The 16,295-nt window shown below is 44.2% G+C and overlaps 5 protein-coding genes across 15 annotated transcripts in view; 2 read left to right on the forward strand and 3 right to left on the reverse strand.

Annotated features, from left to right (window-relative positions):
• Window positions 1–16,295, forward strand: part of LOC110835287 (neurobeachin-like protein 1) — a 174,461-nt gene that overhangs the window by 80,905 nt on the left and 77,261 nt on the right. The gene's annotated exons all lie outside the window — the stretch shown is intronic.
• LOC110835295 (larval cuticle protein A2B-like) overlaps window positions 1–16,295 on the forward strand; it is a 94,233-nt gene that overhangs the window by 27,816 nt on the left and 50,122 nt on the right. The gene's annotated exons all lie outside the window — the stretch shown is intronic.
• On the reverse strand, window positions 3,127–5,123 carry LOC147875104 (cuticle protein-like). The gene is made up of 2 exons (XM_087356011.1): window positions 5,048–5,123; window positions 3,127–3,934 (listed from the first exon to the last, which is right to left on the reverse strand). The coding sequence occupies exons 1-2, from the start codon at window positions 5,057–5,059 to the stop codon at window positions 3,245–3,247; spliced, it is 702 nt and encodes a 233-aa protein (XP_087212137.1). The 5' UTR covers window positions 5,060–5,123; the 3' UTR covers window positions 3,127–3,244.
• On the reverse strand, window positions 7,022–8,830 carry LOC110835300 (uncharacterized). Its single transcript, XM_022075380.2, has 2 exons — window positions 8,779–8,830; window positions 7,022–8,032 (listed from the first exon to the last, which is right to left on the reverse strand). Exons 1-2 carry the CDS (start codon window positions 8,788–8,790, stop codon window positions 7,127–7,129), a joined length of 918 nt encoding a protein of 305 aa, XP_021931072.2. The 5' UTR covers window positions 8,791–8,830; the 3' UTR covers window positions 7,022–7,126.
• LOC147875105 (uncharacterized) lies at window positions 11,378–13,582 on the reverse strand. 2 transcript variants are annotated; one of them, XM_087355995.1, is made up of 2 exons: window positions 13,484–13,582; window positions 11,378–12,171 (listed from the first exon to the last, which is right to left on the reverse strand). In XM_087355995.1, exons 1-2 carry the CDS (start codon window positions 13,493–13,495, stop codon window positions 11,479–11,481), a joined length of 705 nt encoding a protein of 234 aa, XP_087212121.1. In that variant the 5' UTR covers window positions 13,496–13,582; the 3' UTR covers window positions 11,378–11,478. The 2 variants fall into 2 exon arrangements, with proteins under 2 accessions (XP_087212121.1, XP_087212130.1); XM_087356004.1 differs by lacking the exon at window positions 13,484–13,582 and adding an exon at window positions 13,408–13,425.

A 16,295-nucleotide genomic window follows, 5' to 3' on the forward strand; every position in this document is an offset into this window, starting at 1 on the left:
AGGTTCTGCGCTATCAACTGAACTATATCGCTGAGTTAAACAAACCCGTTCATGGTGAAACGGTCACTTCAGTGACGCTGTATCAACTTCACATGTTTCTTGTGTCTGAATGGTGGATGATGGGATGAATGTTGATGGAATCATTTGTGACCGATTTCCCGGAGACTAGAAAAACACTACAGTTTTTACTCATTAATATGGCTGGTGTTAGCGAAGAGTTTCGAAATGGGTAGATCACGAATGTGAAGGAGAGATAGCCGCTGCACAAGGACGCTTCGTGCAGCGAAGCAGCAGTTGCAAACTTTGTGATTTTGAGGGAGGAATTGGGATTGATTAGTTTCCTCGCGTTCTCCTGGCGGTCTGAGGGAAGCTGCAGCCCATTATATGTTGATACCAATAAACCCGCCTGCGATTAAAAGTGCAGTCCACCTTCTAAAAACAGTTCGGAATGAAGAGTTCCCTGAGACTCTTCGGGTGAAATGATACCTTGAAAAGGCTACGAGCGCAGTTTCACATTCTCCGTTCACCGTACAGAGTGACACATCGGTGTATCTGATTTTGTATTTTGGAAGTACCCGTTTCTAAATTTCGTAGGAATTTTTGCTGTCATGACAGGTGTTCGAAGTTTCTGTGACTTCTTCCTGGTGAACGCGGAGATACTGCCCTGAAATGAGACTGGAATACACACTTTTCTAATCCACTACCTAGTTTCCAGTGCAGAGATGGACTGAGATGGCATTTGAGACAGTCTTCTTCATGAATTTAAATTAGGACAGTTTGCCTCAGAGATATAGATTTACCATTCATACATCTACCACTGCATTTTAAATGATTATTAATATACTATGCTCTGATTGTGTTGCAGGTGAGTACTAACTCTGAAAATCTGCCGGAGATGCCGCTGGGTGAGTACTTTGTTTTCTTTTCTTCCTGTGAGAGGTAGCTTCAAGTGCAACGATTTGTCCATTCTTTACGTGCCATGACTTTCATGGACTAAGTAGGTGTATTGGGGCCAATTATTTGTAAATTTTAAGAAATTTGTAGTGTAGGATGCAGCTCTTTCAGACTGTGTCAACGCTGAACTCGGTAGTCATTTATTAAGAATTTGTATATTGTTTTATGGGACCATGTGCAACCCACCCCATTCTTCATCGTAGCAGCGTTTTTTATTCTTTACTCAACACAGTGCTGCCTATTAATTTAGTTTATTTTAGTTCCTGCGGGTTTAACATTTACAATCTGTGGCGTCGTTCAAGTCGATAGCTGGATTTTTCTTTCTCGGTTTTGATATAGGGGGACGCTTTCATAATTCAGTATAGTGTTCAGATTTGAAACTGCTGATGGTAAGGGACCTACTTGGTGAAGATGGTGAATTTCTGGGTTATGACGCCGTGTATTTGGGCAGGTGGATACCAGTGTTTCGAAAAAATCATTTAGCCTGTACTGTGTATAAGTGTCGCTCGCGTGTTCCTCCGAAATATTGGCAACCTGCTACAAGACTACACCGGTGTCACAGCCCAGAAGACAGCCTGAAATCTTGTAACGCACTTGAGATTATATTATTAAACGAGATATTTTATTGTGATGTGGTTTGAATAAAACTAGGGACATCAATATGGCAACTAGGTCTGCTTGTTCCCAATTTCAAAGTATGGCCGATAGTTTTCTCAGTCATCGACCATATGTGTCATTAGCTCGAAGAATTAATTCAGGTGGTGTGTATATTGAGTCTGTGGAATAATCACCTTCTCCCTCACTACTTGAAGCTGCCTCTTCAGTGTCCTGATGTATTTTTAATACGTGATGGTAATCTTTTTTATGCCTGTTTATTAAGCTGTGTTCAGATGACTGTGAAACGTTAAAAGCTGCCTGTCCTCTCCGCGTATGCATATTATGATTTATGAGCTCAAACTTTATATATACGCCTGCGTAATTAATACAATATTCTCACATAACGGAACAGATGGATGTAGTCATCACGCGTACATATATGGTTCCGAACATTTTGGACGCGCAATAGTATAAGATAGATGAATGTGTACTGCGAACAATTTGAGTTCGAAGGTGAAAAACAAGAATTTGCTGCACATTCAGACTTTGTACAGAAACAAAACTGTTACATTCTCGAATGAATGTGTGTGTGTTGGAAAAAAATACATTTATGGCATGACTTTAATGCACGTAAAGACACGAACCCACTGGTCAGTTGGGAACTTTGATTCGGGTATGAGACGAGCAATTCTTTCGATTGTTTCGGAGGTTGTCTTTGTCGACCTTATCAGGAACTGATGAATTGGGTTACGTAACATGTAGTGGTTTATATATTCTGAATGTTGCGACAGTTCCAAGTTTATGGTCGCAGTCCACAATGTGACAACAGTAGCAAATTCCATGACTGAGTGGCATTTTAGCGTCCAGACTAGAAAGGTGCCACTTTGGTGGCATATCTCCTTTTGTGCTGCAGTATGCTATTGATAGGATGTCAAAGATTTGTCGATAAAGAAAATGTTACCGACGAATTGGCAGTGGATTTATAACGTACTCATCTCTTGACATGTTTGCAGCATGCACAGTTCAGGGTTTGGTGATATACGTATATTATTTTTTGTTTTTGTTACTGAGCGTTTGTGCTGTGCCCGCGTGTGATGCAACATATATGAAACAGTAACTGGTCACGCAAACCACACCACGAACTAGTCCGAACAAGGTGGTGCAGTTCAGTAGAAGAAAGGGTAGAGCCTTATACTGCGTACACAGAAGTGTGCTCGGTGGATAGAGACAGACGTGACAAGTAGCATTTACAGTTGTAATTGTCTGTGATTGTGGCTCGTTTATTGATATAAATTTGTTTTGTCTTCCCCTCTGAGTGCTGATCATTGTAAGGTCACCATATAACTTAATTTTACACCCCACTTTCTTTGTATCACGAATTCTTGTGGAATTGTTCAATGACGTTTGCTTCCTCTGAGGACTGAAGGTGTTTTTTGTGCCCAGGATCTTATTGAGATAATGACGTACATTCCAGGAATGCAAATGTCCCCATTTTTACAAATACTCTAGTACACAAATAAAGATTTTCTCGGTTTAGGATCTTAATATAGGAAAGGTGTAATTCAGTAAAACAAGTAGCTTTTTTACAGTGTTTATTCACTTATTTATCTGACATATAAATGCATTTGGCTTGAGTCAAATGAATAGTGGGATGAAAATTTACTGAGATGCACCTGTGAGCGATGATGTGTAATTACCCGATAATGGCCTTCGTGTGCAGAGGGGAGGCATAAGCGGTTGGGGCGGCGTATCCCAGAGGGGAGCCATAAGCGGTTGGGGCGGCATATCCCAGCGGGGCAGCAATCTTGGCAACACCAGGAGCACCATAAGCTAGGTGTGCAGTGGGGGCGGCATAAGCGACAGGAGCAGCCACTTTAGCGACGTGGGCGGCGACAACAGCAGGTTCACGGTGTACTACGGCATTGAATCCGTTCAAGGGATCAGCGGTGTACTCGACAATACGACGGGTGCCGTCGGGTTCCACCAGGTTATAGCTTCCCTGGACGACGTCTCCGCTTCGAGTCTCATGTTGTCCTTTGGAGTCTCCGGTCAGAGCGTCCTGGATGTCGTAAGCGAAGCTGTACTGGGGGTTGGGGTCGTAGTCGGTGTCTATGGCAGCTACCTTAGCAACGGCTGGGGCAGCATAGGCGAGCGGTGCTGCGACCTTAGCTACGGCTGGGGCGGCATATGCAACGGGAGCGTGAGCGAGTGTGGGGGCGCCATATGCCAGAGGGGCGCCATAAGACAGAGGGGCGCCATAAGACAGAGGGGCGCCGTAAGACAGAGGGGCGCCATAAGACAAAGGCGCGCCAGGGGACACGACTCCAGGGGCGCCGATGATACCAGCGCGGGCGACGGCCACCAGGGCGGCGAAGATTGAAAGCTGAAAGTTGAAAGAGATTGTGACTGCACACAGACGCACTAATTTTTCATATATAATTTTCAGTCGGTATTATGTACGTATATTCAGGGCGTTTGTTTCCTACCACTTTCATTTATAAATGTATTTAAATTATCAAAGAAGTTCCTATTATTTGATCTTAGAAGTATGATTGTTTCTATTTTGTTTCAAAATTAAACTTTCCCTCACATAATTGGCCAAATATTGGATTTAGGAAAGATCTGATGCATTATCGATACTTTAGTTTTTGGATTTTATTTTATGTCAGAATCTTGAAATTTTTGCTTCTTCTGAGCAATTTATAATGCTATTCGTCTCAGTAATACATTGTATGAAGTGTTAAATGTATTTCGGTTGTACGCTTCAGTATATTAACGAGAAACTGCTTCATTCATCAAATCCCCGTTGATCGATGAGGTCAAGAATGTTATATTGAACTAAAAATTGGAAAGCTTGTTCAGAACCTTATTTAGTGTACTGTTCAGGGATACTGAATTCTATCATAGAATGTTCGTCGCCTCGCTTGTGTCGCCATCCGTGCCGATACGAAAACTCGAATGTTCGTGTAAGACTGGTTCTCCACATGATCGTATTCCCGCCTGCTTTGTGCCCCACTGTGTTTCCCCAGTATTTTCTCGACCCATGTAACTGCTGCTGTATTACACCTGTTTCCTTCCACAATCGTGTTACTGTAATCACCTATGTACTTTGAACTTGAAATTGACATACTAGTCCAACGTTATGTCCCGTTCGGGATATACTTTTATCTAACAGAAAAAAATTGTTGATGTCTTTGGTTCAAAATAACTGTTTCGAAGCCCGCCACCTTTGTTTGACGTTTATTTTATTTTAATTCTTTTATTTTAATTTACTTCTCAGGTTATGCAGCAAAACTCTAGGACTAATTAATATCTGTGAAAGTATTGTCATATGTTTCCTCCAAGTTTGGAACCGAATTTTAAAAATATAATTTTGACACCCTTCGCCTTTAATGTGTTCAATTTGCATCAGCAATTTCAGACACTTTTGATTTACCCGTCAGATTTCAGCCGGTAGACTAAGCGTTACCTATAGACCTGGTGCACTGTACTGTACCTTGCAAGCCATGGTGTGGAGTGGCTAATGTCCTGTGCTGGTCGTCAGCTGCGCCTTGTGTTATATAGCCAACAGTGATGCAATATTGAGCGCGAGCTGCAGGAATTCCTAAATTAGTGGGGGATGGCGTACCCCTCGGCCTTGATAGCGCGAAGCTGGTACCTGTTTCTGATCTTGTTTTGCCCACCGTTAGTTATGCTGGTCAGTGACCACAAGTGACTTATTGAGTAACCTGGGACGCCCCGGGTTAGTTCGTAATTTGGGTTTCTTTAGTCTTAACAATAGTTTCTATCAATTACCTAGGAAACAAGATGATACTATAACTATGCACTGCACTAGAAAAGCCCTCTCGACGGGAAGTGAGTGCTCTTTTAAACTTAGGTCGAATGTATTATCGACTGGGGTGTACTACAAGCAAGGCCCCAGTACTACAATTGAAATGTGAATAGGCCAACTAGTAGCGACTTAACAAAATCCTGTTATCATCCCAATCTGTGAATAAGCTTCAAGTAGAACTTTTTCATTATATCTGTAATAAGTGTATATAAAGGCCAGGGAACTATGCAAGTTACAAACCAATTCATTGAAAAATATATGCATTTTTATTCCATTCCAAAGGCATTTGTCGGTCATTTACTGTGTACACAAGGATTGGTCCTAAGCGTTAATTCAAGGTTTTCTAGGTCTGACAGTATTTTTCTTCTTCGTTGTTGGTAAATCCAGAGTGGTTTTGATTATCTCTTTCGGCGAAATATTTTAGTCAGGAGTTTCCCGTCCGATTTTTGAACCCAGGACTTCCGGAATACGAAGGATTGTGTTCCGTGTTTCATACTCTTGAATTTAACTATAATTGGCAGCCTTGGCATTTCGCCTCAGTTCTATAATGAAAGCAGATGAATGCGGCACATGCTCGTTTGCCGTTTCCTGCTATTGCACTCAGCAGTAATCTCCTGTAATCTTGACCCAATTACCAGTTAGGCCTCTTGGCTGTGTATTCGATACCTGCTTCCGCCGTTGTGATTTATTGCCAGTTGTTGGATATACGGATAGATTCTCCTGATATTCACGTCAATGGAGTGCTTCCAGCTTCTAGTAATGTGGAGGAGATAAATGAGGCCGAAACACAAAGCTGCATTTTCATGATCGTTTTAGCTTCGACGTCGTTGCGCGTGTTGAACACTCCAGCGCTCCCCGGCAGATTTATCCCCGGGGCTGAAGTTTCCGGTACCAATTATAGAGGCTGGGTAAGCCCTAGAGTCCGTCTGGACGCGTTGGAAGACGGAAAAGTTTCTGCATCAGCCTGGATTATAACCCAATTTTTCCAGCCCATGTGCCACTCACTACCAACACTGGCTGAGGTAACCCGGCTGACGTAATTGTGTGCAAGATCGACACCACAAACTGAGTAACAAAGTTTAGATTGTTATAGTGTCATATCTAGTTGAGAAACATGCCTCCTGTTACTGAACCCGAAGTTTAATTACCGTGATTACAGGAGCCGTTGTTCAACCCCTTTCCTGACGTAATTTTAGTCCACGTCTTTGTATCCGATTTCCCTAATATCCGCATTCTGACATCGAAGAAAGTATCCGAAGTGGTATGTACGTTTCAGGTTTCAGGGGAAATCCTTATGCATTTGTGATCTCCATGTGCCGCCCAGGTCATCGTCCTTGATCTTATCGCCCTAATAACATGCAATGAGTTGAAATTACGAAACTCCTCATTGTGCAGTTTTCTCGTCCTCTTGTTACCTCCTTTCGTTAGAATCAAATATTCTTTTCAGCATCTTTCTCTCGAACACCCCCATTGACGCTGATATGGGTCACTTGCATTGAAGTTTCTCAGTCGGCGCAGAGCACAGTTGTAATGCATTTTAAAAGACATGAAATCGATAATTAGAAGTGACCTCAATTTCGCCAGAGCCAATATTATCAGAAGCAAGCAAGTAGGTGGTAAATGTTAATGGACGAAACGTGACTGTTTAAATGTTTTATTTGTAAAATGCTTGGTAGGAATAAAATAAGTGTGGTACATGAAGCAAGAGATTGTGTGGTCAGGCAGGTCAGTAATGCTTATAGGCTATGGCAGATGCCCGTATCCGGGGGCGGCGTAAGCAAAGGGAGCCGCGACAGGGTTGCTATAAGCTATGGGTTCGGCATATGCAACTGGACCGACTGCCTTAGCTACAGTGGGGGCGGCATAAGCGACAGGTGCATTATGAGCCGCGTATGCTGTGGGGGCGGCATATGCTACGGGAGCTACTGCCTTAGCTACAGTGGGGGCGGCATAAGCAACAGGTGCATTATGAGCCGCGTATGCTGTGGGGGCGGCATATGCAACTGGACCGACTGCCTTAGCTACAGTGGGGGCGGCATAAGCGACAGGTGCATTATGACCCGCGTATGCTGTGGGGGCGGCATATGCAACTGGACCGACTGCCTTAGCTACAGTGGGGGCGGCATAAGCAACAGGTGCATTATGAGCCGCGTATGCTGTGGGGGCGGCATATGCAACTGGACCGACTCCCTTAGCTACAGTGGGGGCGGCATAAGCGACAGGTGCATTATGAGCCTCGTATGCTGTGGGGGCGGCATATGCCACGGGAGCTACTGCCTTAGCCACGGTGGGGGCGGCATAAACGACGGGCTCCCTGTGCACAACGGCATTAAAACCGTTGACGGGGTCAGCGGTGTAGTCCACAGTGCGTCGGGTTCCGTCCGGGTCCAGCAGGCTGTAGCTGCCCTGGACGACGTCTCCGCTGCGGCTCTCATGCTGGCTCTTCGAGTCTCCGGTGACAGCGTCCTGGATATCGTAAGCGTAGCTGTACTGGGCCGGTGCCGCTGGATATAAAATGGGCGCTGCAGCCTTGGCGAAGGGGGCAGCGACCTTGTGTGCTGGGGTGGCATAGGCGGCGTATGTGGAAACGGCTGGTGCGCCGAGCAGGCCGGCTCTTGTGGCAGTGATCGCAGTGGCGAGTACAAGCAGCTGGAGTGGGAAAACGTGTCAGTTAGTCCTCCAGTAACATTATTAAACTCGTATGATGATTGCGTAAACACTAATCGCGACTGTGAGGTGCCTACTCTGAATGCTAAGAAACAACTTCAGTTTCGTCTAAAGCGAACTGCACAGCAAAATGGGCTCCTTTCTATCGTATCCATAGGCGTAGAGGTCATATACTCCATTCCAAGAATTAGAATTATTGTGCAGTTTATTTCAGTACACATCACTGGAATAATTTTTAAATGTGTGACCTAATTGAGGGACTCTTGAAGCGTGGAGATATTTTGTTTTGTGACTTTGGCAACAAGTCTCGTACTGGTGCTGATGAATCGTGACCGTTCTTATCACCTGAAACTGTGTTCTGAAAGTTGTTGTTATCGTTATATAAACTACAGCAGTTAACAGTATCCTCTGAACCGTCAGCACCACAACCCCTTTCCATAGGATGGCAGTGCATGGTGTGTTCGACCGAGTTCCAAGGAAGGAGGATGAGTTCCCCAACACCCGGAAACAAGGATGGCTGAGCCGTTGATACAAGGCCCAGATCCTTGGAAGACAAAAATTATTTCTTACGCGCTCATGCGTAATTTTTAATTGCGAATGTATAGTGTTGGTGATTATGACATTTCAAGTTTAAATGCCATCTTTTATATCACAAACTGTGTTTAGATGTGCAAGTTTTAATTATATTTGTAAACTGTGACTCGGACAGTTACAATAAAGAGTCTTACCTGGATGGCCATGTCGAGGGATCCCTGCTGGTGCCGGCCGAATGTGTCCAGCTTCTCGGGCCCTGTTTATATACGAGTAGTAAAGCTAATCATCTCCACGGAGCGATGTAAGTGATAGTACCTTTCTATAACGGGTATCACCACGCCTTGACCTCTCGCCCTCCCTATCCTTCGGTCGCTCAGTGAATAGGGCAAAGTAGGAAATCGTGCGCCCTCTGCCCTGTCCCCCCACCATTTTAATTTGTTTCCTTGAGTTAACGTTACTTTGTGGAGTGAGCCTGCTGGAAATTATTTCGACCGCTGTACTTATGCGGATCGCATGGACCTCCTTCGTGAAAGCAGTTTTCCCATATCCTTCGTGGTTTCCGCTCTTAACTCCATCTTAATTTGCCGTGTTTTAATCTTCATATATTAGGAATCTTCACTGTTTGAAGCCGAACATTATCTTCCTTGAGCAGCTAAAAGCCCTGTCGTTATGAAACCCGCAGTTTCGTCGGCGTGACTCTTATGTCCGCAACTGGACCATTTGCTGCCTGTGGTGTGACACGCGATGTACGATAATGAATCTCCATTCTTATCGCCCTAGGCGGGTTTCAGAAATATCACGTTCGCCCACTTCCCAATGACACATCAGAAGTGATTTTGTTGCGCGAAATGTGATATTTCTGTTTCAAATCCCCGACAGGAAATTTCGTGGGGCGCTTTGGATTCTTGAGAGCAGTCACAGTGAATCGGACTGTTCGATTAACAGAACGGTTTCGAACCGCCTGCCCGCCCGGCATGAGAGCTGTCATGGCACGCCTGCGCACTCAGCACGACGGCGACGTGCTAATTAACTAGGATGTGACATCTTATTCAGAGCGATAATTGAGATGAGTGGAGGTCAGTCATCTGTTCTTGGCTTCTGTTTTAGAGGAAAGGAACGGCATTTTTACTCGCCGTACGCTGATTCAGAGTTGCGGCACCACAAGAAATTCAAACCGAAAAAGTAACTAAAGGAAGGATGAAGTTACCTTTTTGTGTGAACATTTCGATGTGAAGGGATAAAGCTTCACGGTTTCTAAACCTTGGTTCCTGGCGGATGTGCTCTCCTTCACTGTCCTACAACCTTCGTCCCCTCAAGAGCGGTTCCGGTACCCAGTGGTTGGAAGGCTACGTGGTATTGCACACACTGATGGCCCAATGTCTTTTTCTTAATGAGTCTCGGCAGCAGACTCAAGGTGGTCTACTTCGGGGTTCTATCGGATGGTTTTCCTTGCCTGTCATATCCCCCCAAATATTCATTTCCCTCTGTTATGGGTCCTCACCTCTGGCCTCACACTTGGTCCGACACAGAGTAAACCTGTTTTGTTTGTAGGGGCTGAGTGACGTAACTCAAGATGTGTGATTTGTGTGTGTCCCTGTAATTTGGGCTTGAGTGACTTGAATATGCTGTAATGCCACTCATTGTTCTGGGGTTTTCCTGTTACCTCTTCCCAAGCGTCAGGGCAAAGCTGATATTCCTGGAGCTGGCTTTATTTCGAATTCCTTGATCATTTAATCCGTGCATTTTACACAGCGACGTTCAATTTTGTGAGAAATAATCCATACATTTAATGTCGAGAAAGAGTGACTAATTTTCCTTCATTCTGTCTTAGAATGTTGTTTCATAGGAAATTGTACGGTATTGCTACACTGATTACTTATTACTTATTAAACGTCTTCAGCGACTGAAAATTGCATATTTGTGCTCATTAGCTCCAGCATGTATGTTTCACAAGAAGCACAATGGAGTTTAATTACATTTAGTATTTGGGAGTTTAAATAAAATATTTTGGTTAAAATCGGGCAGTTTACATGGGGATCTGTATGCACTTCTGAGCGCCGACATTGTTTGGTGAGGATCCCTGCGTAGGGAATTCCCAGCCAGCCGCGCCGGAATTTTGACCTCGGCTGGAGAGATCTTATACCTGAACTATAAATATCCGGGTTGCTTTTCGAAAAAGATCGTCATTAACAACATATTTTGTACCTTTTTTTCCTTCATATTTTCACTGTCCATATATGAAGCTACGGAGTTCGACGAAGGTCCCAACGGGGTAGTTCTATTTTCCTGCCGGTCTCTGAAGTTGGAAGTAGATCCTACTTCTTAAACTTTGTGATTCTTATTAACGCGTATATTGCGGATGAATCCAAGAGATCAGTTGCACGTATACAGTTTATGAGGTACGTCTCACTGTCGAAGGAGGAACATCGGGATTATGTTCTAGGGATTATTTCCTAATTTTCTGACCATTATATTTAATTTATTCCATGTTCAGTGGCCCCCTTGTCGCCAAAGCATAGCGCATTCCCAGACTTCCAAGTCTGTAGGGTAGCTGTGAACATCCCCGACCCAACCACAAGGTTGGAGGACTACACTTGTCGGCTATCCTCGACTAGTCTTTCGAAAGTTTCGCAGTTACCTTCCATATATGTAGGCCTGAGAATGCGTTATGCTGTGGTAGTAACGGATTCGTTATAATAAAATAGAGTATTGTGGCCGACGAGTGTCCATTTCAGCTTAAACGAAACGGTGCGGTGGCGAAATGAGTATGACGGAAATAAAAGGACCAGTATATCGTTTTGTTTCATATAAATATTTATTTATAAAAATGTACAAAACTACGCAGGATGCAGAATAATATGATAATGAACAGTCGGTCGTGAGGCGAAAGTGACTTAATAGTGCTTCAGGATGCCACCGTAGCCGTAAGCGGCGGGGGCAGCGTATCCAAGTGGAGCGGCGTGCGTTGCATAAGCTACAGGAGCCACAGCCTTGGCGTAGGCAGGGGCTGCGTATGCAACGGGGGCGGCCACCTTAGCTACGGGGGCGGAAAGAGGCTCCCTGTGTACGACGGCGTTGAATCCGTTGTGTGGATCTGCGGTGTACTCAACGGTACGACGTGTGCCGTCGGGATCTACCAGGCTGTAGCTGCCCTGGACAACATCACCGTCGCGGGATTCGTGCTGGCTCTTGGAGTCGCCGGTCAGGTGATCTTGAATATCGTAAGCGTAGCTGTACTGGGGGTGAGGGTCGTAGTCTGTGTCGATAGCCACGGGAGCGGCGACCTTAGCGACGGCTGGGGCTGCATAAGCCACAGGAGCAGCTACCTTAGCATATGCGGGGGCGGCGTATCCAACGGGGGCGGCGTAAGCGACGGGTGCTGCTAGCTTAGCATAGGCGGGAGCGGCGTATCCAATGGGGGCGGCATGAGCGGCGTATCCAATTGGGGCGGCATGGGCGGCGTATCCAATTGGAGCGGCGTATCCAATGGGGGCAGAGGGGGCGGCATATCCAATGGAGGTGGCGTATGCTGGCCCACTGACGATCCCCGCCTTAGCAACTGCCACGAAGGCTGCAAGCACGATTAGCTGAAAGCAACGAAGCTTATCGTTACATTCTTGGAAATAAGTTTTACTTACGCTATGTCGCAAATGCGCACTAGAGTGTTTATGTGCAGGTTGAACCACAGAATGAATCCACAACTGTAATGTGTGTGGTTACGCTGTAATAAACGTAATTGTGGGGTTTCATCCCATTAAAATCATGCTTCTTTTCGCGAACCACATGCGACGGTTATCGTGAGACGAAATTGTATAATGTTGGTTGGGTTCTACGTTCTGACCCAGGAACTCGCTATCCGCGTACACCTCTCATCTCGCCGTCTTTAGGTTTCAAACTGAATGTGTTCAAGTCCACGAACATATTGCAATTTCAGAAGTCGTGGTACATTTCTTAGATCGCGTCACTTTCAAGACTTTTCCCCTGTGTGTGTTATGTTAATTGATATCTGTGGGGGGGGGGGGGGCTTTGGCGAAGAGAGTGACGCCAAGGTGAGTTCTTTTTAGAGTACTGCGGTTCTCTTACCGTGTGTAGTACGACAGGCTTGACCAGCCGGCTTTTTGTCTCGTATCCTCGGAGCTGGAGGGTGTTTTTGAGTATTAATATTCTTGTAACTGCACAGTATACGTTCTGACCCTATCATGGCTGGAGTAATTTTTAAACTAAAAAGTCTCTTCAAGTATTTGAATCAGTTTTGGTGTTGGAGGTCGAAAACAGAAGGTGTCTGTCGAATTTGAGGCACAGTTATTAACAATTATGCCTGTCTACAAGCTTGTGTCGATTTTACTTAAAATGGGCTGATTAATAGTTAATAGCAAAACCCAAACAAAGCCTGCAACAGGGCACTGTCCTGCGCCAGGTTCATTATCCATTTATTATCACAACGTCCTTAAGATTTGTATTTATGCTGTCCAGCCACAATTCATATTCAATACTCAAACGGACGTTTACGTGGCGAGTTGGATAAAATTTGATGTAAACGTGGGAACCCTCTTCGAATGACCACTCTTTATATCTGTCGGACCGAGTTCCGTTTATGACACTAGGAACTTACTTTACATTAAGAACTCTGGAAGAAAACGTGTTATCGGCCACTACTCGAATAACTTCAACGAACGAAGTAAAATTGTATTCGTGAGGTACCCTATTCGATTCTTGGCCGGAACACTGCCTTTAAATAGGCTACGACTTCCGTCCTAATCCTTTCCTGTCTATCTCTTACGCCGAATTACCTGGAGTTGATACAGCGTCTTTAAATAGCTTACCATTTACCTGTATTCTGCTTAATTCACACACATGAAATCGCCAAGTTTTGTGTCACAGTGATCAAGACGCACCTACCTTGAAGGCCATTGTTCTGTTCTGTGTCGATACTCGCCGCGCTGCCCTGTTTATATACTTTTGCGTTGTGATGTAAGGAGTTTATCCCGCTTGCTATGACGACGTCCTTTCACTTGTATACCACGCCTTGGCCATATTGCTTCCCCCCGGGGATAAGACAATAATTCGGTTGGAAGGTAAATTGTGTGAGTCATGGCGCAACGCGCGGAGAAAGTGATGCAGTGCAGCAAGTCCCACTGCCATTAACAAAGCCGGTTAATTCCTTCATAGCCGATAAGTCGCTCCGCCAGTGTCTTGACATTAACACTAAACACAACGTCGGACGTCATAATATAGGACGATTGTAAGTGATGGATTGAGAGGAAACTAAGTGATCTGTCCTGTTTTAAGATAATGTTTCTGTACTGTATTCTAGAGACCGTGAAAAAGTGTTGTATGTCAAGATCCTCCACCGATGAACATCTACGCCCTCCAGTGGTTACGATCCTGAATTATTTTCATCCTTGTAACCAATTTCCTCAAAAGTCGCCTCCCGTTTCCTTCTGGATCTTGCAGTAAGCTGATTTACAAGTGAATTCTGTGTGTATTATCTTACCATCTTAGCCGCAGGCCTCCTAGATGTCACTACCCTAAGAATACCAGACGATCTGTTTAAATCATGAAGGTTCTCCTTATATAGGTTTTGATAACATAAGTTGGTTACTTATATTATTTTTAAGGTTCAAATATTGTCTTTACTTTTGTGATATTCTGCAGAACAGATGGAACAATGTTCTTTCGTTTGTGACGTAATCGCCGATGCTGTTGCCTTGGAGACTGAGCGCTGTTCTAGAATGTTGGAAGGAATTGCAGCTCGAATCGCCTTTCGTCCGTGTTGTAACACCGTGCATGCTGTATTTTACTCGTACATCGATTTCGTTGCAAACAAAATAAGATGAATGTATGAGAGTTGGTAACATTATTTACATCTAGTATTAAGAAGAGTATTTAGGGCAACTATCGAAACAGTTCGACTGAATAGTTCTCATCACTGAAGTAGAAATGGCCGGAACTACTGACGGTTCAAGGTCAACCGATTTATTTATGTCGGCGTGTAGGTTTAATTGTTTTATTACTATTGATTTTAAGCCTACAGCTACTCTGGCATTATAAACATGGATATATCACCGGCAGAAGTGACTGGCTATGGGCTGTATGTCCAGGGTTCGGTACCGGACACGAATACGTTTTTGTCTGAGTCTTGCCTCGAGTTGCGTCATTCTATCGACACCTCGCGTAGTATTTCCGACACCTCATGTGAACAAACCGCTATTCAGTGATTCAAGTTTAAGGAATGGAAATGATGAATTGCATCATGTGCCTTTCACTCTCTCGAGTTTACGAAGGATCGATGTGTAACCGATTAGTTATCAGTTTTATGTTTGTACAACTGAAACTTTCGATACATTTGTGATCATTTTCAGAAACATTTACGATTCTACGAGATAAATGTAAGAGTATTACATGTGGTACGTATGGGCGATAATAAATGCTTACAATACTTTTATCAGAATATATTAATTTTAGAGAAGTGGGAGACCTGAGATTGAATGGAAGGTGAACATAAAAATGATCGTGTAAGCAATATTATGTTGACTGGATTCATCTGTCTTAGGATACGGTGTATTGGCGAGTTATTGTTAGCACAGTAATAAACCTTAACATTCAGGATCTTTGATGTGGCTTCTTGTGAGTGTTCTCTAGCTTTCAGTTGATCAGGCATTTCGACTGCGAATGACTCCGTCAGTGACTCGAACTCTTGCTCCTTCGGAACTTTGGGAGATAAAGATGGCATAGTAACAGATGTGTGATTTTCATTGCTGTTCTCATTATACATTCTCTCTCCTATTTTCGTTCAGCGTATCGCACCTGATTTTCTCGCCCTGCCAAAATGGTGCAGATATCTGACAAGAGTCTGCCTTTGGTCCCTGTCCGGAGTCATTTGAATCCAATGCACAACCTCTTGCCCATTTTCTTCAGATTCAGTCTTCGCCCATATCTGAAATATGCTCTTTTTCCTTTAAGTTTTACAACTACAATTGTGCGTGAATTTAATCGTTTTCCCCGTGCGCGTTACATATCCCACCCATCTTGTTATCCTTGATTTGATAACCTTACCGCGACGTGTTCGATGAAGACTATGCTCACAAATTGTGAACCTCCTCATCATGTAATATTCTCCATTGTCTTCTTTCTTCAAATAGTGACGCTACTTCAGAAAATAGAAATGAGGGCGAGGAGGGATTCTGAGATAAACCATAAATGACTTGCCCTGCAGGCCACTTCATGTCTCTTGAATTCGGAGGGTTTGCACGTAATTTGATGTAACGCAACGGGCCTTGCGCAGTAGAAAGTGAAATATCTCAAGTTCAGCGTGCCCTACATCCTGGCTTCTGAAATTCCTGACAAGGACAAGACATTGACGGCGTGTTCTAATGATGCCACTTTCACGGGCCGCTGTTGCTCTGCGGCTAGCACCACGTAACCCTTTGTGCCTTTCGCTTAGCCAATTCACAGAAAGGCAGTTCTGTGAAGAACCGATATTGTCACCGTAATGCCCATAAAAGATTTCAATCTGTAAATTAACAGTGCCACATTTTCACCATGTTTTGTGGCTGCTGATGTCCCTCTGGATTCTGTTTTGTACGTGTGCGGCAATCCGTACCGGAGCTGTGTTAGAATTAAAACATACTGAATCCTTCTTGTGTTAGGTCTAACTTGATTCGTTCCACTGTCGCGTCGTGTCTTTCATATCAAAATATACTTTGAAAAC

Source organism: Zootermopsis nevadensis, unplaced genomic scaffold (genome assembly GCF_977971745.1).
Source record: "Zootermopsis nevadensis isolate Lab colony 2312 unplaced genomic scaffold, Znev_1.0 Znev_ptg000002l, whole genome shotgun sequence".
Lineage (NCBI taxonomy): Eukaryota > Metazoa > Arthropoda > Insecta > Blattodea > Termopsidae > Zootermopsis > Zootermopsis nevadensis.